Source organism: Natator depressus, chromosome 1 (assembly GCF_965152275.1).
Source record: "Natator depressus isolate rNatDep1 chromosome 1, rNatDep2.hap1, whole genome shotgun sequence".
Taxonomy (NCBI): Eukaryota; Metazoa; Chordata; order Testudines; family Cheloniidae; genus Natator; species Natator depressus.
The window spans coordinates 296,867,704-296,888,747 of NC_134234.1; the positions used below are offsets into that span (position 1 = coordinate 296,867,704).

At 40.3% G+C, this 21,044-nt stretch overlaps 1 protein-coding gene across 2 annotated transcripts in view; it reads right to left on the reverse strand.

The window, feature by feature from the left end:
• Positions 1-4,806: 4,806 nt before the first annotated feature.
• IMMP2L (inner mitochondrial membrane peptidase subunit 2) overlaps positions 4,807-21,044 on the reverse strand; it is an 811,025-nt gene continuing 794,787 nt past the window's right edge. For both annotated transcript variants that reach the window (XM_074942240.1, XM_074942241.1), the window contains one exon: positions 4,807-5,400. In XM_074942240.1, the coding sequence (XP_074798341.1) occupies positions 5,281-5,400 (120 nt within the window). In that variant the 3' untranslated portion in view covers positions 4,807-5,280. The remainder of the gene's footprint in view (positions 5,401-21,044) is intronic.

Genomic DNA, 21,044 nt, shown 5'->3' on the forward strand with positions numbered 1-21,044 from the left:
ATTCCCAGCCAATGGAAGCTGTGGGGGGCAGTGCCTGAAGGTGAGTGCAGTGCATGGAGCCCTCTGCCCCTCCCTACCTCTCCCAGGGGCCGCAAGGACTTGATGCCATCCGCTTCCAGGAGTGGCGTGGGGCCAGGGCAGGCAGGGAGCCTGCCTTAGCCCCGCAGCACCCAGGGGGTGGCAATCCCATGGGCCAGATGTGGCCCACAGGCCATAGTTTGCCCACCCTTGCCATATAGTAAACGTTCGGTTATGAAGGACTTTTCCCAAGTCTTTTACTCTGACAGCAACTGCATTACAGTGGTATATTGTCATAGACTTTAAGGTCAGAAAGAACCATTGTGATCATCTAGTCTGACCTCCTGCACTTTGCAGGCCACCCACCTACTCCTGTAATAGACCCTGACCCTCTGGCTGAGTTACTGAAGTCCTGGCTTAAAGACATCACGTTACAGAGACTCCACCATTTAGTTTAAACTAGTTTAAACCAGCAAGTGACCCGTGCTGTAGAGGGAGGTGAAAAACCCCCAGGGTGTCTGCCAATAGAAACCATACCACTGAAAAGCATCATCTCATTCCTTCAGCAACCTGGCATAAGGGGCTTGAGCAATCTGCAATAGTTACCTGCTCAGCGGGCTGGATAGTTTTTCAATTAAGACAGTGGTCTGAAATCCAGGAAATCTTGGTTTAATTCCTAGCTCCATCACAGACATTCTCTGTGACCTTGTGCAAGTAATTTAATAGGCCACACAAGGTGGAACACTGGCTAGTGACAGGATGGATTAGTAATTTTTCTGTGTCTGAAATATTGGTTAAATATGCCAAACAGTATCATTGATACACTAGGTAAGGAGACACTCAGGGATATAGCACAGGCTCAAAGGGCTTGTGCCAGCAGTCTAGCCGGGGCTAGATTCTGACTCCATGCATTTACAGTAAATTTGTGACCTCCATGCATTACTCCTACTGTAGTTTGTTTCTGAAAAACACAGCAAGCGAGAATGCTGTTTGCACACAGCTTACACTCTTTATGAATTTTTCTGGGGGAAAAAATCTGGAAAAAAAAAACCTTGTGAAAGAAAGTCAAAGACAAATATTCAGCAGGACAGCAACTGATTTTCCTGTTTTGCGCTCGCGTAGTTTGTATGTTGGTGCAGTGGTCTCTGATGCCTAACAGGGGAGCGGTATTCCATTCGTGTTCGTGCTTCAGGAACCACGTAACAGTGGAGTAAGCCATTATTTATTAAAGTACTGTGTGTTGTAACTGGGCCCTATGTTGCCCCTTCTAGCGCTACACTGACCTCTTACCACTGTGTGAATTCTTCCTGCAGCAAGCACAGGCTTCACCACCGAACACATGGTGCTTTGTGAAATGCTATGCTAAACTTTCTTGCTACATTTCTAGGTATGTTACAGGAAGAATGACTGTAAGAGGGAGCTTGCTCTGTCTGCTCTGACAATTAATGTCTCTCTGTTGAAGGGAAATCCTGAAAGACAAATTAAGAGCACCAATACAATCCATTGCACCTGCTCTCCAGTTTCTTTATTGCTTCCTTTCAGTGTATTGATGCATTGCAGCTGTATGTAATTTCATTCTGTCAGCCTCAGATGTTGCTGCTCATGTTTGCCAGTAGTACCAAGAGCTTGGCTGATATACCCTGCCTTTCACTGTGGCTGAAATCTAGAACTCAGCACCAGGCCAGAGTAGCAATGCTGCATAATAGGGAGGTGCACACGGGAAAAGAATGCATGGCTGAAGTAACCTATTCAGGGCACTTATGCAGCTCCCTGCACAGAAAGAAACTAAGATCTACGTATGTATTTTTCTTCTACTGTTGTAATATTGTGGGTGTTGCCCCAATAATTGAGGGTCTAGTCCTAATCTCATTGAAGTCAATGGCAAAACTCTTATGGACTTCATGGTGGCTTGACTGGGCCCATAAGGCCAACCCCAGCCAGCCCTCTCCTCTGTGTAGTGGAGCCAGTGCAACACCAGAGAAGGTCAAGGCATGTGTTAGGATATAGATATTCAGGCCTGTCTGCAAAAGCCTGTACTTTAAGAATTTAGGGGTATTCTTATCACTTGGCTAGTTCTAGAGATATAAAAGACAGAATCAAAATCACTGTCTGCTGGTGTAAGGGCCCTCTCTTACTGTGACTGTTTGAGGCCCTGTTCTTAGGCTAAGGCCTTTGGCTAAGCAGCAGAGGCAGCCATAAGCCAGGAAGCGACCGGTCACATCCTCACATTCCAAACTAGTCACATTGAAAGAAGGTGCTATTGGGCTGTTAGGAATACAATCCTGTCCTGATAGTGCCTATCTCCTCCAGAGAAAGGGAAGTGCCTAGAAAATGTAAAAGGAAACTTAGTTTGATAGCATCCTGTCTGGCAAGAACTCACTTATCAATAGCTGGGATGTGAAATCCTCACTTCTGTATTGTTTTGTCATTATAGTTCCCACTTTGCTATTGTTTGTCTGTATAATCTCTGTCTGGTTCTGTGATTGCTTCTGTCTGCTGTATAATTAATTTTGCTGGGTGTAATCTAATTAAGGTGGTGGGATATAATTGGTTAGCTAATCATGTTACAATATGTTAGGATTGGTTAGTTAAATTTCAGTAGAATGATTGGTTAAGGTATAGCTAAGAATATTACTATATAAATTAGGGGCAAACAGGAAGTAAGTTGGGATTTGAAAATAAGGAAAAAGGAACTTGTATTTAAGCTTGCTGGAAGTTCACCCCAATAAACATCGAATTGTTTGCACCTTCGGACTTCGGGTATTGTTGCTCTCTGTTCATGCGAGAAGGACCAGGGAAGTGGCAGAGTAAAGGAATAAGCTCTCTAACAGCATGGCCAGGGTGAAGGAACCTACCATTTTTTGTGTCTCTGTGCGGTTGCGGCTGCTGCTGTGTGTTCCTTTGTCGAACCTTCACATTCAGTGATGTGAATTTAGTGATTTTTAGGTGGCCTTAGTTGCAGTTTTGTGTCATGCTGTGAATAATCTCTGGTCATCATTTGCATTAGGACATGGGGAATATGTCACCCACGTTTATCTGGTGCCAAGATTATAGCAAAGCACTTTTCTGTTGCAAGAACTAGTTTTGCAGACCTAGCAAGGTCAATATACTGAAGACCAAATATTTTCAGCTCTTTCATTTGAATGTAATGTTTCTTGTGTTGGTCCAAGCAGACAGTATTTGAGGCTCCAAACCCACAGTTGGGTCCATGCATGCTGAGTTTTATACCTGTAATGAGTCCCACTGAAGTGAATGCAACAGGTGCAAGTGTCTGCCTGCACAAACTCAGTTGTATAAATTGGGGCTTAAGTTAACTAAATATCAGGAGGCTTTGAAGCATATCACATCTGAGTCTATGGGACAGAATTTACTTTACCCTTTGCTCAATCCCCTAAAATCTCTCCCATCTCCATGCTCTGCCTTTCTGCCACTCTCTGCTACATGAAGAATAGGCTTGCGAACCTAAGGAATCTTATCAAATGTTCTTGTTGCTGTGCAACTGACTTGAATTGAAATATTATAATTAAGATAATCATGGTGCTTTTCATGAACTAAAAGGACTTTAGTGCTGTTGACAACTGGCTGGCATTGCTGAAGAATGGATGTCAGTGAACCAAAAGGGCAAAGAGGACTCTGCCAGCCTGTCAACATACATGAGAGCTACTGCCTAGCTGATACCCAAGAGACAAATAAGGATGAAAGGACTGAACTAGAGAATCAGAAAGAATGACAGACCTAGAATGAAACCAGAGATGGCATTCATGTAACATGTTCTACCTTTGTTTGTTTTTGTTTGCCCTGCCTCCGTCTTTTTCTTTAATGTAAGTTTGTATGTCCTTGTCTCCCAAATTAATTATAGCTGTGGCAAATTCTTTGAATCCATTCTAGTATTCTTGATTAATTTGTGAAAGAATTACAAGTCAATGTTTTCAGTCTCCCTAAATAAATCCAAGTAATCAAAGACTGACTGTAATTAACAACGAAGCAAACCACATTGGTTTTAATAAAGGGGCGGGAGGGGAGTCACACACTGGGGAGAGGCTTTGGTGGAAGGAAGGGGAGCCTGGTCTAGGTTTATGATGTTCAAGGATACCAAAGTGCTGGGAGCCATAATAAGTAGATAGGGTAGATAGATAGATTTAGCTGTGGCGGGAGTTACTGAGCAACCTGTATAGAATAGAATAGCTAACTTCAGTCTTCTCAGAAGTTCAGCTTAGCACTGAAACCCAACACCAGACCTAGTTTCACCTTGTTTTGGAGTCTGATGAGAAAGGTTGCATAACTCTAGCGCAGGTGTGCCAGCTGTTGAATCCTTCTGAATATTATCCCCTCTGAAGTAAAATTCAGTATGTAGGAAATGAAATGTCACTCGTCAATGGAAATCAGTCAAAGCCCCTTCACTGATAATGCGGCCTCTGGAAACTTGTGCATTAGTAGAGGAATGTGTTTATAATATTAAAGGAGCTTTTTACAAATTTCCAAATAAATGTGGCAATCAATATTAACACTAAGTGATTGTACTTAAGAAACCAACAGAGTGTATTTTGTATAGATGCTGTGGTGTAATGAGTATTATATTTTGTTTGGAACTCTGTCTCAACAAATGGATATAAAAGGAATGTTTATATTAAACATTAATGAAAAACAAATTTAAAATATTATGTATTCAATTTATTAATAAAAACAACAAGCTGCATTAAATGAAAAAGAAAATAACAGGATTAAAGATGCATTTTTATTCTTTTTTGGACAATTGTACAATTAGCTTTTCATCTATAGAAATGCTGCTTTTTCAATTTTAACAATTATAGTGCCATTCAAAATGATATAAGTAAATGCTTCTACATATTCAGACAACTGAAATGATGAAGTACTGGATTGACTTCACATTTTTAACAAAATATTAAGTTTCAAGGATCTGTCAAGCTGTTAAAGAAACAAATCAAAACCAAAAGGTTAAAACGTTTTATAGACTGTTATAATGTCTTATCAACAGGAGCACTGGAACAGACAATGGCTCATATATTTTACAGTTTCTGGAAAATTGAACATTGGAATACTCCACAATCAGAGAATAATTATTCCAAGACAAAATAATGCACCGTGTGATTTTAAAGTGACACCTTAACATAAGGGAATTTCTGCTGCAGCAGTATCTGTTACAGTACAATTGGTGTTCTTATTTGTTGTGTTACACCATCAACCCCTCTTGGCGGTTAATCCTAGTATCAATATTTCATTTCTCCATCATGTACATGTAGGTCATTCTTGATCACTGCGAAGTGGTATACGTTCTGGGGGCAGCATAGGTTGTAACTTCTGCCAGCGCCTTGGAGGCCACAGGATATGGGTAGCACGAGCATGTAAAAGCCCAAGAGAAACCTGCACCAACAACAGACGTTAATAAAATGTAACAATTTATTTTTTGAAATAATATATAGTGAATGATTTTATAAGAGAAATAAGGGCAAACAAAGCAAAGAATTTAGAACTGTATTGACTTGTGCTACAAACATAATGGAAGAGAAATGTAAATGCTATTTGCAAAATACGTTAAAAGACTTATGTTAAGTTCTAATGATTTTGCAGACCCTGGAGTTCAACAGAGTTTTCCCACATTCTGTTTAACAGTCATTCACTCAGTCATTTTTATTTTATGTCTGCAAACCAAAAGAGAAGCCATCATTATTGTTCTACTTAGAAAAATTTCAAAAATTATAAACAACACTATATTTGGACAGCAAATATGGGAATTTTGGTTGACTATGTGCTGATTTAAGGGCTAAAATGAAAAATTTGGGCACCTAACTTAACCCACGTTTGATAATTGGACACAGTTTGTATCCTTTAAGCTCTGAGTCTTGACAGTTACTCACAAATTTTAGTTCTTTTATAATGCAAAAGCAGTTTTCCCAGACAAGATTTATGTTTAATCAGAATACACTTTGGGTACCTTCCTAGCCTCTTTATTATTAACCCAATACAACTACAGACACGTATCTTCAATTCTATCGTCACTTCTCACCACAAAAAGAATTCTTTCAGTAAGTAGGTATTTTGACATTTTATACAAATAGACACCAAACAGACCCCTACGAATATCTTCAGCTAATTTTCCTGATTTAATTTCATAGGATTAGATGTGTATATACACCAATCTCTCTCTTCTACATAATCAAATCACTGAAGTTGAAGTGGCCGATATCTAATTCCATATTTTGTAGCTTGATTAAGCAGGTGCTGAATTACTTGAATATAATTTGGTTAGTTAACAAGCCACAGTATCTAACAGAAATTACTGTGCGATATCTTATTTCACTTGCTGATTGCCTTGGAACACTGCAGTTTTCCTTTTATGTTAATGGGGGGGCCAACTAAGTCCATGCTTCTGAGTGATCGTTGTTTGGTAGCTTCTTTTTGATAGACTTGTTACATTTTGATTTCAGTATTGCTGTTGTTCTGGATAGCTGGTTGAGTGTTTGGGGCATAAGAATATTCTCTATTTGAATTATCTCACTAACTGGAGTTCAGATGCCATGGCAGCACACTATCATCACAGGGATTTGTACTCTTAGTTAATCACATTATAGGATATCTTTTACAGTGTTGGCTACAAATAATAAAATGGATGCAATCACCAGTGCAGCATATAAGAAGCAAAGATGTACTACTGATGTGGAGAACTAAGTTCTCTTCTCACATCTATCCTGTATTCTCTCAGTACATGGTCACCTGTTGATTTCAATTGAATTTCTCCATATACAGAGAGAACATAAATAATGGAGTCAAAATATATTTGAATCTGACTGTGAACACTGCTTCTGGCTGCATGTCCCCTAGTGTTCAGGCAATGAGGAGCCGTGCCTTAGTTTCTCCTCAGCCAGGTACAGACAAGTCCAAACAGACTTTCTGGGTATTAAAGAGTACCCCCTTCTGAGGGGCTCATTTATTGACAACAGAAATTAATACAAACATAAGCAAGGACTTACTCTGGTACTCCCCAAGGCATTCACCACCCCAGCCTCAGTACTGTTGGAGACCCCAGGGCATGGCCACTAGTTAAGTCGAGGGGATGGAAGGCCATAAGGGTCGAGGAAGTCTCCCTGCTGAAGGCCTAAGGGCTTCTTCTCAACTCCCCTTAATAGAATTCAGGCCTGGCTGGTTTAAGTAAGCTCTTTTGCTCTTAAAACAATGTTGCAGCCGCAGATAATGCCTTATAGTGTAAGGTTTGCTGACGCCAAGTTAAAGATAATAGGAGAGAGCTACAAGGCCAGACGGAATGTGCTGGTTGTTTAAGTTGCTAGGAATGCTTGTTAGAGGTTGCAGGAAATAAACATTGTTGTAACCCATATAAGGAAGGCAGAGTATTTGTGCAAAGTTTTAATTGGCTGATGTGTAGTGCAGTAGCATTAAGGAATATAAAAGTGTGTGTGTGTAATGACCTGCTCTGGTGTGCAGGATTTGAGATTCTATTCTCCCTGTACCTTGTTTGCAGCTGCAAATAAACTTTTCTGCTTCTCCACCCCGTTGTGATTATTGAGTGAAGCGCACCGGGTAACGAACCCCTGCTGTTGTTTTGCCTCTCGGCACTGGGTGCCGGCAACAGCACAACTCTCTTTGGAGAGCAAACTTTTAGTTCCTACCTTCAGAACCACTATTCCTTCCCCTGGAAAGTCTCTAGATCCTTCTCTCAGGATATTCCTACTCCCTTCACCTGAGGAACAGTCTCTCTCTCTCTCTCTCTCTGGGTCCTTCCCAGTTTCTCCCTTTAAGCTACTCCTGTTCTCTCTTGGGGTTGCATTCCCTTTAAGCCTTTTCTCCTCAGAGCACCTTCCTCCTGAGCACACTCACTGACTGAGCTCAGGCAGCCTGTTTTCTAGGGTGCCTCTACTAATTGAACATTAAACACCTACCTAGGGCAACCAATTACTCCCAGATGGTTTTTAGAGGGCCGCCATGGGTAAGCTAGGCCCTGACTCTCCTTAAAAGGCCAGTGGGCCCATGACACTGACAGAATGTCATGCCCTGAAAATTGCTTCTACTGACCATCTTCTGACTTGTTTCAAGAAACAAAACCTCTTCCTAATAAAGCTGATTTACAGAGGAACATGACTAGTGGTATCCTGTGTTAAATGGGCATTTCTGGAAAAATGCTGGATTGGAAGACTAAATTCAGCTCCTACTCCCCATTCTGCTGCTCCTGCTTCTACCCCGCACTCTGTATCTCATGCCTCCATTTTCCTTCTACTGTGCATGCTCCCCCCTGACTTCCTTTGCCATCTTCTGCTGCTTTACTCTCTCAATCCCTGGATGCTGCCACTGGGTCTTTAATGGCAGAGACTAGGTTGAGACCCGGATTTCTGCACCAAAACACGAGGTGAGAAAGAACAGCACGGGGGAACACAGCTTAACTGAGACACTCCAATGAGGAACCAAGAGCATGGTCCTCACAGCAGTTTCTTTATTGCTAATACACATGGGCAGTTGATTTGCTCACATGAAGCAATACAGAGGTAGAGTCACGCGCAATCAGAGGAAAGGGCAGAATTACCTATGTATCTCTACAGCATACCATCCCTGTTTGGCCTCTGACTACTTAAGTCTTAGGACCCTATTATAATTATACTGAAGATTCCAATAGAATGTAAGGGGAATCTTGGATTGTCCACTTTCTGTCAGAAGGTAGCAAACCACAAGCACAAAATCTAAAGCATAACACGAATTCCTCAGCATTACTTTAGCACATTGTTCCCTTACTGAGCTGTATTTGAAGAAGAAAAGTCTAATGAGAATGTACTTCTTCTTGAGAAACACTAATTAAAAACATTAACTCTGACTGATCTTGTTTTATCACTTCCAAGCCTGTAAGAAGTTTAGTCTTTTTAATTTGTGTTTTGTCTTTTAGTCTTGTTAATGTGTATTTAAACTGTGTGAAGCCTATAGAATGCCATTGGCAGAGAGGAACTCTAAACTCTTTAAAAACAAAACCAGAAAGAAATAATACTAATGCCACAGGTTATATGGTATGTGAGAAATTCCATCAACTCTTAGAAAACAACATTGTAAAAGCATATGCCAACCTATGACTCTGACGTGCCTCTCGTGTTTTCACCCCTCAATTTGAGTTATAATCTATCTATATGCTACAGGCATTCCAAGTGCTTCAAAACAATGATAAACAAAGCACAAAGAGTAAAATTCACCCAAGCTTGGAACAAATAAAACAATAAGATCAATAAAAGTTGTTGTTTCTAATTAGGGTTTCTTTCCCCTGAAGTAGTATATTCATTAAACACTTTTTTTCTGCAAATAAGTTTAATAAAGGAGCAATGTGCAGGTCCAACTCTGTGGAATTCTTGTTACATTTTAGATTTTCTGCTTGCAGTTTGTTACCTTGTGACAGACAGTGGACAATTTTGGATACTTTTTGTTCTTTTAGATTAGTTTAACTATTTGGGGGTCCTATTCAGGCTAAACATTGTTGGCTGAATCCTGCATCCCACAAATTTCACTGCACAAAGTGGCCTTAAAACAGCCCTAAAAGGGCAAGGGAAAATTCCTCCAATATGGAGAAATCCTGGGCTGGTGTAAAGTTGGCATATCTGGGCCCCTTTCTCTAATGGCATTTTGGGGGCATTTGGGCCACAGAGAAGGTGTTTCAGAGTGGGGCTAGAGTGTTATGCATTTTGTTGACCTCCAGCCAGCAGGAAGGTCCATAAGAAACTATTCTAGCCATCTTAAATTAGTTTTATCCAGTGTTGTTGTAGATGTGTTGGTCCCATTAGAGAGACAAGGTGGGTGAGGTAATATCTTTTATTGGACCTTAACACACTCAAAACCATCTTCACTGAACAAGGACACTCCACTAGAGAAGTAGATTGCATCATAGAACAGGCCACCCAAATGCCCTAAGAGAACCTGACTCAATACAGCTGTCACCTACCTCCCCACACTGCAACCCATATGAGGTATCATCAGACAACTACAACCCCTACATGTATGCCACATGAAGTGGACACTGATATGCAAAGGGACAAAAACACTGGAAAAATTTCAGCCCCAAAGGTGAATGCTTCGGAAAGTTATGGAGCAAACTGAAAACATGATCTTAGAATGGAAACACTTCCGCAACTAGCTAGTGTGCCAGGTATAATACTAACCAAAATGTATTGTGCAGGATAGCTATGTGTCAAATTAGATCGTTTGTCTTTAAGAAAGACTATTACACAGGGTTTTGATATTAGATCGTAGATGTAAAACTGTCTCCAAGTATTTTCTCAGTAAATTAGCCTCTTTAAAAAATCCATAGTTTAATGGAAAGTAAATTGCTATTACATTTAATTTTTTGTACATTGCTGAACTTTGAATCAACCTCTCCCAAGTATAGCAGCAGGAGAAAAGCTCAATACACATAAAATCCTGTGGATTAAAGTAGTATCCCAGAGAAACCACTTCCTCCAGCTGAAGTACCTGTGGTAATGAACAAGAGTAGAAGAAGCAAATGTTGATCTTCTTTCATGCATGTAAGAAACACACTAAGGTGAGAACTAAGGAATTATTTTATTTAAAAGTACACGGCACCTCAAATTGTTCATCTTAAATGATCCTGCTGGCTGGTACTGCTGCAAGATGCTACCTTGTTTATCACAATAAAAATGCAGTAAGCGTGTGTCAACTACAGTAAGAGAGGCAACATACTGACAACTTCACTCATTCTCCCCAGCCTTACCCCACTCCTACAAGTCAAACCTAATAGAGCCATCAACTGATGAAGAAAAGCACGCAGGACACTACTGTTGTTACAGGTTGAATCTCTCTAGTCTGGCTCTCTCTGGTCCAGCAACATCCATGGTCTGGCATGATTTTATTTTTCGGTTTTTTGGGGTTTTTTTTTGCTTTATCTACTTATTTCCTTGTGCCAATACAGTAAAATTGTGAAAACACTAACACTTTGTTATGAAGAGAGCCGGTAAGCCTTGGCTAGGTGGCATTGCAAGTGTTCCGATTATTCGCCTCGGCGAGATAAAAATAAAAAGAGACCCACTCGCTACATATTGACCTCCCATGGTTCGGCAAATTCTCTGGTTTGGCACCGGTCAGGTCCTAAGGATTCTGGACTAGAGAGGTTCAACCTGTACTAAGTGATTTGTTAGTATTATAGCTGGAGCAGTAGCTCCAACATAGATAAAGCATAACATAAGTGTTTCCATTCGAAGGCCCTACTGTAGACTCAAACAAGGATTCAGCTGGAGTTCCCAATATTCTAATGAGATCATTTTAATTTCAAACAAAACACACACATACACACAGAGGGATGGTGTAGTCATAATCATTATTATATGAATTTCAGACAGGTATTCTGTGACAAAATATAAAGAGTATTCATTCTGAAAACCAGTTTTAACATTTTGCATATGCAATAGAGGTGGATAGATACACACACAAAATGCTGTATACATACTGTATGAGTTTGTGTGTACGTGCATGCGTCTATATATACATTTTAGAGATCTCAAAATCTAAATGCTAAGACCAATTCTCAGAATGAATAAAATTCAGTGTGGCATAGAATAGCTATTTGAAATTTGTAGAACAATTGTACCTACCCCATTCCAATGTGTCTTTGCAAATTAAGATGTTCATATCAGAATAGATGGGCACTAACTGAATTCTTAATAAGGTTCATATTCTTGACTGAATCAAAATAGGGTAGTGAATTAAGTAACAAAATAAGTGAACTGTGTTCTCTTAGTCAATCAGAGCTGAGTGGCTAAATTAGGCCTGAATTATAATAGGGGCAAAACAAAGAATTTTTTTAGTTATCAAATGATAAATTTCACACATAGATGAAGATATTACAGAGGCGAGAGAGAGCTTGGTTAACCTTTTATCATCACTTACATTCATGCCAGTATCAAAGTACTGGGGATTTAAGGACATTAAGAAATATGCAGGATTTTTCCCTGCACTTTCATAAGGAAGCCGCTACGAATGCCAATGACTGACTTAGATAAACTAACAAAAAGGCCTGGTACATACATTCCTCTGACTGAATGCACTGAATTCTTGGAATTGTCAAGGATATGTTATTGAGAGGACAGCAATAACTAGTAATGTTCTTTTTCCATTTCTTCCTCTGTCTTTTCAAAAGTCCTTTTTTTAAACTGAGGTTAATTTACAATATTTTACTGTTAGTCTTTTATCTCCAATAAGTATAACTTTATTAGAAATTATTTGTGAGATTCTTCCTTGCTTATGATTTACAGAACTATTATTCTAGATAGGCCTACAGAAAGATTTATAAACCATTCTACTATTTTAAAGATTTTTAGCCCAAAGAGTTGCAAAAATTAAGACAGACTTTGCTTTAGTGCACAGCACGATATGCTTGCTTGCTGTATATACCAAAAAATGATCATTTAATAGTTTAGAGCTGTTTAATATTTCACTGACTGATGCACCAAAACTCTAAGCCTAAATAAGGCTGTCACTATGTCATGTTACTCAACAGAAGACCCGAACGTATTAATAGTCTTTATGAAACAGCCCCAGATTAAAAAGCACTAGTCTACATGCATTTCAAAAATGTAAAGAACTGGTAATTTAAGTGGCAGGAAATTGTCATTACAATACATTTATTATCTTCAAATAGAATGTAGCAGATACATCCCAAGTCTATATATATTAATTATTCAGAAATACATACAAATTTTGAAACTTCTGTGTGAATTCCAGTCAAGCATACTTTGCACCAGTACCTTCTGAGAGTGTCAGTATTAGTTACATTTTTCACCTGATTATACTGCCTCTGATTGTATAACATTGTCTGCTTTGACTGAACACCTCATTTAGAAATGCTGTATATTACACATGAAGTTGATTAACATATTTGTTCCGCTGCATGTCAGTAATATAAGGCTTAATTGTGCCATTTAGGCATGACATAGTTAGGGCCAGTGTGGAATCCTGCTGTCCCCAGGAAACACTGGAAAAACTGCTTTTGGAGCTCCTGGACACCCAAAAGCTGCACATGCACCCATTGCATCACTCCTTTATAGGAAGGGCCTCTTCCCCCTTGCTGGCCGGTGCTTGGCACAGGAGGCAGGCAGGATATAGGACCATGGTTTCCCCTCCATTTGTGATGCTGGGTGCTCCCCAGGGAATATAGAGTTGTTCCCATATTCCTTAGAGTCCACAAACTCTCATTCTGACTGGCCCATATGCAAGAGTATACAATGTGGGAGCGGCTCCTTATACCCTCTGCTTCCACTATGAACTCACACAAGTGTCAGGCAGAGTTTGGCTCTTAGAAAACCAGTCTTTAGTGTGAGTGTTACTAGCATTGCTGAGCTGAGTAAACTGGTTAAAATACAAATCAGGTTTTCATTGGGTTTTTAAGAAGTAGAGAGGGGAGTTATATTTCAGGGTCAATTTTCACTATTGAGAAAAGAGTTCTTTTCCTGTCCAGGAACACTCTGACAGAAAACTGAGATCTGGACCTTATACACCCAGACCTTATGCCCTATTAATAATATTCTGCCCTCCCTCCCCCCACACACTATGTTCTACATTAGTTAATATGCATATTTTCCAGTTCCTGAGTGGCTAACAGGAGATGTCCTACAGCACAATTCCAGGAAGTTATTTTTAATATTGATGTCTTTATTCTTTTTTATTTAAATGCAGAAGAGAAAAAGATTAAAGCAGGGATGGCCAGCCTGTGGCTCCAGAGCCACATGAGGCTCCTCAGAAGTTAATATGCGGCTCCTTGAACAGGCACCGACTCTGGGGCTGGAGCTACAGGCGCCAACTTTTCAATGTGCCGGGGGGTGCTCACTGCTCAACCCCTAGCTCTGCCACAGGCCCTGCCCCCACTCCACCCCTTCCCGCCCCCTCCCCTGAGCCTGTTGTGTCCTCACTCCTCCCCCCCGCCCCTGGACCTCCTGCACGCCACGAAACAGCTGATCAGGAGGTGCGGTCGCTGATCGGCAGAGCTGCTGGCGGGTGGGAGGTGTTGGGAGTGGGGTGGGGGAGCTGACTGGGGGCTGCTGACATACTACTAAAAAAGAAAAGGAGGACTTGTGGCACCTTAGAGACTAACAAATCTATTTGAGCATAAGCTTTCGTGAGCTACAGCTCACTTCATCGGTGAAGTGAGCTGTAGCTCACTAAAGCTTATGCTCAAATAGATTTGTTAGTCTCTAAGGTGCCACAAATCCTCCTTTTCTTTTTGTGAATACAGACTAACATGGCTGCTCTGAAACCTGACGTATTACTGTGGCTCTTTGGCAATGTACATTGGTAAATTCTGGCTCCTTCTCAGGCTCAGGTTGGCCACCCCTGGATTAAAGGGTGCTCATACTTGTCTTATCAATATTTAAACACACTAGTCTTATGTTTTACAAGTCCAACACCTTCACCCACACCAAACAATGAGCAAGCAAAACAAAACAAGAACAATTTATCCACCACTCGTCACACTCCTAATCCCCTAACCTGCTCAAAAGTTGAGGAGGATAAAAATGTTTTGCTACATACCTCTTGACCTTGAGGGCACTGGCTAGTTCATACCAAAGTGGGAAAGCTCCAAAGAAAACAGATTCTCACAGAGAATGCCCCTCACTAGTTTAACTGAGGGTGATATTGCTCAAGTGCCTTTGGTGATCAACATCCCTAACACAAGAAGACAGACAGGCAATCTTTTAGTTAGGCAGGTCTCAAGCCATTTATGGCTTTACTGGGCAAAATTTACACCTTAAACTCCAACCAAAGCAACCGGCAGACAGTGCAGATCATAGCGCACCTCTGTTAAAATGCTTCTGCCAAGATACAAACTGTAGAATTGTGCACTAGCTTTGCTTTCTGGGTGAATTCAAAATCTAGCCCTCCTTATAGAGTGTACTTATTTATTGTTATTTTTAAAACAAGATGGGACTTATCAAAAGCTCCATTTAAATTGATCCGTTTAAAATTACATACAAAATTAAACAATAAAATAAAGCATCCCAGTAAGCATTATCCCTTAATCTTCACCCATAATTAAAAAACAAATCAGCAGCCCATTCCCTCTGTTCCCACTATCTGCCCCCCAAGCCCAGGAAAGTAGCTGGTCCTTACAACATACCCTGAATTGCAACAAATTATGACTATTTAGGACCAAGGAGAGGAATGGATTTCAATGTTAAGGAACCCTTAGTGGACAGCATCCTGCGTGTATCTTCCTCTGTTTTATACTAGGAGGCTCCAACTTGAATTTTTCCACTGATGATAACTGTGGTAGTATCTGGCATTGGGAGAGAGAACGTCTCTAAGTAGATAGGTCCCATGCCATTTAGCTTGTTTCACTACCTTACATTCTGCCTGGAAGTTAACTGACAACCACTGTAAATCATACTGTTCAGCAGTCTAACCCTGAGGTGACAAAGACTCAGATGATGCTAGGTAGGTTCACATCTGAAGAAACTGTTACAACCTCCTAGATATATTTAAATGGAAAAATCTGTTCTGAGAATTACTATTCCCTGATCAGGCCCTCTGATCCTGACTGGGATTTCTAGGCACTAGTGCAATAGAATAGCGTTACCAACTATACATATGAAATCATGACCTATGACCATAATTTGTTTCCTCTGGTATGACAGTACTAAGCAGTAGCTAGAGTACCTAGTTCAAGAAGACATATGTTAATAAAAAATGGGTATGATAATAGACATTTTATCCTTGTTAAGACAAATTGGAAAAGCATGTTTATGATACTACAGTTTTGCCTGGTAAGAAGGAGATTTTTAAAAGGTAGATGAATTGTTTTAAAATTTTCAAAAGAACACATTTGTAGGTTGCAGCAAACAGATCTGTAATCACACTCATAGTTTTCCCAGTTCTTACGTACTACGCAAGTTCATGTTTTTTGATTGACATGAATCATGCTCTCTGGATATTTTTATCAGAATCATTTTGATTTTCTCTTACTCGGCAGAAAAAAAAACACTCAGCAGACCATTCCACTTAATTAAATCTTTCAAAAAGCCCTACTGTGAGGCTTGTTTATATTTTCTTATATAATGACATACAAAAGCAGTCTGGCTTACAGAAAACATGCTGTTGAAAAGCAATAGGGAGCAGATATTTGATGGGTAGCTAAGATATCAAAGTGTCATTAGATAGCTGCATGGTATGTTATTAACATTGTAAAAGACTTTCTGATATAGGTCTCTGTGTGAAGATGCCCACAGCTCATTGAAAATGGTACATTCTATCAAAACCATTTGCAGTCTATATATACGCACACTGAGCTGAAAGATTTACAGGGAGAAACATATAAATATGCTTAATAGATATTTGATTCCCCTCCAAAACACACATACCATAGCTAAAATAGACAGCTCAAAAGAGTGTTTAAATACCTTGAAGGATGATTAGGTGCAGGGAAGGGTGCAGAAGAAATTAACCTTCTTGCATCCTTTCCAGCTGTCGGTTAGCAAGAAAGACCCTCCTCTCACACAGGGATCTAATGGGAGGTAGCAAAGGAACTGGTGAAGAGGCAATCTCCTCTCTCAGGATTTGAGCCCCACTGTATGAATGTAGAGTCCAGCCAGACTGAGGTGCTAAGGCAGTTTTTTATGCTCATTGAGCACAGGAGTCACATTTGGCATATCAATAGTTCAAGTATGTTCAAGTATGTTCTTGACTAGAAATACAGGAGGCCAAATTTATCCCTGGCTCAACTCCAGTGTTCAGGTACTACATTATCTGGAGAACTAGTATCACCTGATGGTGCCCTAACTTTTACATATCTACATATTCTATCAGTGAAGGCTGAGAAGGAAGGATATTGCATTCTCTTGATATTTTACTGTGTAGTGTTTAAAAGCATAGACTATCATATTTATTCATTTCATACCCATATAAAAACTTAAACTTTATATAACTATCTTTTCTAATTCATCAGCAATGGCAGTAATAAAATATTTCCTATTATATACATTGTCAGAGTTACAATGGGAGTCTTAGACCCCTTTTCAGACCCTCTCAAGTGCCCCTCTGAGATGACATGCTCAGCTTCCTTCACCTCTCAAATGTGGTACACCATGGTCCAGCCACTCTTGGACTGGATCGCTTGGTTACAGACCCCTGTTTCTGAATCATGTAAACATGATAGGCCCAACTGTGTTTGGCACCTGCAAGGAAATTTCTCTCAGGAGCCTGTGGCCATTGGCTGATTAAAGTGACTCAAAACAGTTTTATCAGAACAAACCTCATGTTTATTCACCCAAAGGTAAATAATAGACAGTGAAGATGGATAAAACAACAAAAGCCTATATGCCTGCGTCTGATCTAAACCTTATCCTTTGCTTGAAAGTTTTTGGTACATCCCACTGAGTCCAGAGACCTTACATCTGGGCTGGGAGAAAACCTGTGCTGTTGTATTCTGGCAGTGTCTCTGTCAGTCTCACCTCCAACAGCTGATGCTCTCTTCTGAAATAGGTGGAAGGGCTTAATAGTTTAGTGTCCCTTTGATCCTAAGCTCTGACCTTGGGAAAATAAATGTGTTAACCTGGCTAGAGCTGGGTAAGCATTTCCTGATTAACAGTCCCCCATTGTTCTCTAAAAGACCCTTGGAGGTATCTTATCTCTGTCTGTTTCATTTCCTGCTTGTTCTCCCTAACTACCTTCTTTGCTTTAACACGGTGGAGTCAGACGGAATCACATCAGGCAGGTAAACTGAGAGCCATGCTCTACATAAAATGGATATCTCCCTCCTTCTCCATACATTATAATTGCATTTAAGCTACCACCGTGTCCTAAAAAGCTATAAGAAAAGGAGTACTTGTGGCACCTTAGAGACTAACCAATTTATTTGAGCATAAGCTTTCGTGAGCTACAGCTCACTTCATCGGATGCATACCAATGAAGTGAGCTGTAGCTCACGAAAGCTTATGCTCAAATAAGTTGGTTAGTCTCTAAGGTGCCACAAGTCCTCCTTTTCTTTTTGCGAATACAGACTAACACGGCTGTTACTCTGAAACCTAAAAAGCTATGTTTTTCTCACTGAGATATTAGGTTCTACTTTTAATACACACACAGAGAGCTCTTCACCTTTTTGCAATGGAAGATTAATGAATTCAGTTATTTGCGTAGTTAATAAATATTTTATTGTAATCATTCTTGAGCAATTAAGCCCCACTTCAGCATGTGCTTAACCTGAAGCATAAGGTTCATCTCTATTCAGCAAAGCACTTAAGCACATTCTCACAGTTAAGTAAGATAAAATAAATCAATTTTACATTCTGGTTCTGAGCTAACTGGTCTTAATTTGTTAACCTCTTAAACCACTGAATTTCTCAGTATTTACACAAATATCAGTACTTCCTGATGCAGTTGCACTGTAAATCATCACGTGGAGCTCTTTCACTTCTTGTCAAAATATCAACTAAATCCAACTGAATTTTAAATGTTTGACTTATTAAGTAACACAAATCTATTAAATATGCACTTGCCTCTGGCAGCTGTAAAACTCAGGAGTTATTTTGTATCTTAATATTTTGGGGCTTGAAATCACATTTTAGATCAACAACAGACTGCTATCCATCACTATTTCTGCAATGCCTGGAGATCTAGTAGCATCTGAGAAATTAGCTGAGGAGACAGCAGTAATGAGATGCATAGATCACATGATCAGACAAATTTTCATTATTCTACTCTAGCGGAAAAAAAATCTAGGGCTCCTGTACACTCACTCTGAAGTTTAATTATGTTTCAGGGATCTTGAGAGTCTTACAAATAAAGTAGATGATCCACATATCAAAATCAAGATGTTTCTGAGACCATCACTAATAGAACACAGATTTCCCAGTTTGCTCTTAAGAGTCACAGAATCACATCAGCTATTCTTAAGGTAAAGGGGGAAAGACTGCAGCTGAAACTGCTACTTTACTAATGGAGGTGTGCAGAACTATTTGTAGGGGGCTCCTGTTCCTCAGCTACTAAACGACTTTGCTTAGGACATTTGGTCCTTGGTAAAAACTATACTGTCTTCTTTTCACAGTGATGTTTTGTGCTTTTTCTGTTGGGTTATTGTAGGAAGATCCCTGAAAAGGCAAACTAGCCACCAAAGCTTCTGTATAGCAAATAGCAGTAAGTGCCCTGTGCTTCAGTATAACAGCATTCTCCCGCTGTATTTTCAGTCTCCAGTCTGAAAGGAGTCACAGTCAGCCAGAGGTGAATGAGAAGTAGCCTTCTCTTCAGAAGTCTCACACCAGATGATCTTATACACCATTAATACAGTTGAAGAAAGAAGAACTGGAGGTATATGCACCCTATGTTTCCAGACTTGAGGATATAGTTTTAACCTTTGAGAAGGAACTAAATACTGTGAGTCAAAATCATGCCATTTTAAATAAAGAATTTGAAAAGGTTAAGCATGTATCTTTTGATAGAAGAAAATGTGTTTCTTACAAGAACTGAAGGAAAACCAGGCCAAGGCAAGAATCTGAAGGGAGCTGGAATTAAGTAAGACATAGATAGAATCAAAATTTTGGATGGGCTTACAGAGTTGCTTGAACTTTTATTTTAACTTTGATAACTTTCTGAAGATGGAGAAAATCTGTTGTCCCTGTTGCAGCTCCCAGTACAGAATGGAAATTTGGCAGGTGCCAGCTGCATTTGGACATGCCTCTCACCAGTCCCAGGATTTCAAGTAGGGGGATCAAGCTCTGAAGAGGACAGCACAGCACAAGGGGATCAAACTGATAACAATCCCTAAATTCTCCAATAACACTCTCTAAAAGTCCACTGCAACAACTGCCAAATTCTGCACCAACATTAATTTATTCCACCACTATCAAATAGTTTTATTCCCATCCCTTCCAATTCCCACACAACTACTGCTCAATGACATATAGTTTGTCAAGAATTATTTTTGACACTGATTATTTCTGAGCATGTTTTTTGTCATTATACTTTCCAGTCACCATGGCTCCACTCCCTGAGCCACTGATCCTGTGATGTTGTCCTAGGAGCCCAGCTTAGAACCTCCTTCCCACAAGTGTGCCAGGAAAGAAGGTGACAGGTAGCTGTTGACGAGGACAAGCAGGCAAATTAATGGCAGACACATGGGATTGGCTTAAATGGCAAACGGCAACTTTATTAATTAAACCTTGGGGAGGTGCACCACACTGCCCTCAGCCCGCTCTCAAGTATCAGGCTTTTAATTTGTTCCACTGAGAGTTATAGGGCTTTAACCACAAACCAAACAACAACTCAGGGTAGAACCTCCTTACAGACTCAGCACTGTTGTGAAAACTTTTCCCTTTCCGCCCCTCAAATAAGGGGGAAGGGGGTGGAGTGATAGGAACCTCATTCTGCAAAGGCTTCAGGCTACTCTCCTTCTGTGAGTACAAAATCTAACTATACTATCTCAAGTCTCATTTACCTCTGAGAGCTGGCCCTTTTAGCCGTTGCCCACACAGCACATGGGCCCCAAGTTGCAACAAGTCAGTAATTTCAACTGCATTATATGAACTTTGAATCATATCATTTCTACCCAACTGTGCCTCCAAGAGGTTGCAAGGAAGGTTAAAAAAAACAAAACACCAGACCACATACTAAGTTAGCCCCAGGGGAAAAATTCCTTCCCTTTCCCTAAAAACAGGAGATTGTTCAGAAACATACCATCATAAGCAGTAGAGCTTCTAATCTACTTTTAAGGGGAGGGAGAGCAGGGCACCTAAGCAGAGAGAAAGAGGCTTTTTGAAAAGCCATGGCTCGCTTGAATAGGCAAGGGGGCACCCAGCAGCCAATCAGCTGACTCCACGCCACCCCTTTGTTCAGCCAGTGGCAAAGTGGAAAATGGAAGGAAGGAGGGAATGGGAATGGGCAGCCCCTCTTTCCTGTTACACATGCATTTTGGATTTCTCTCATTCCCTGCTGTCCAGGTCCTCCTCTGCTAAAAGCAGTAAAAGGGTAGCCTCAGTGGCTCATCTTCCAGGCTTCCTGGGCCTTGGCTACTACATTGTTCCCAAGGCAGC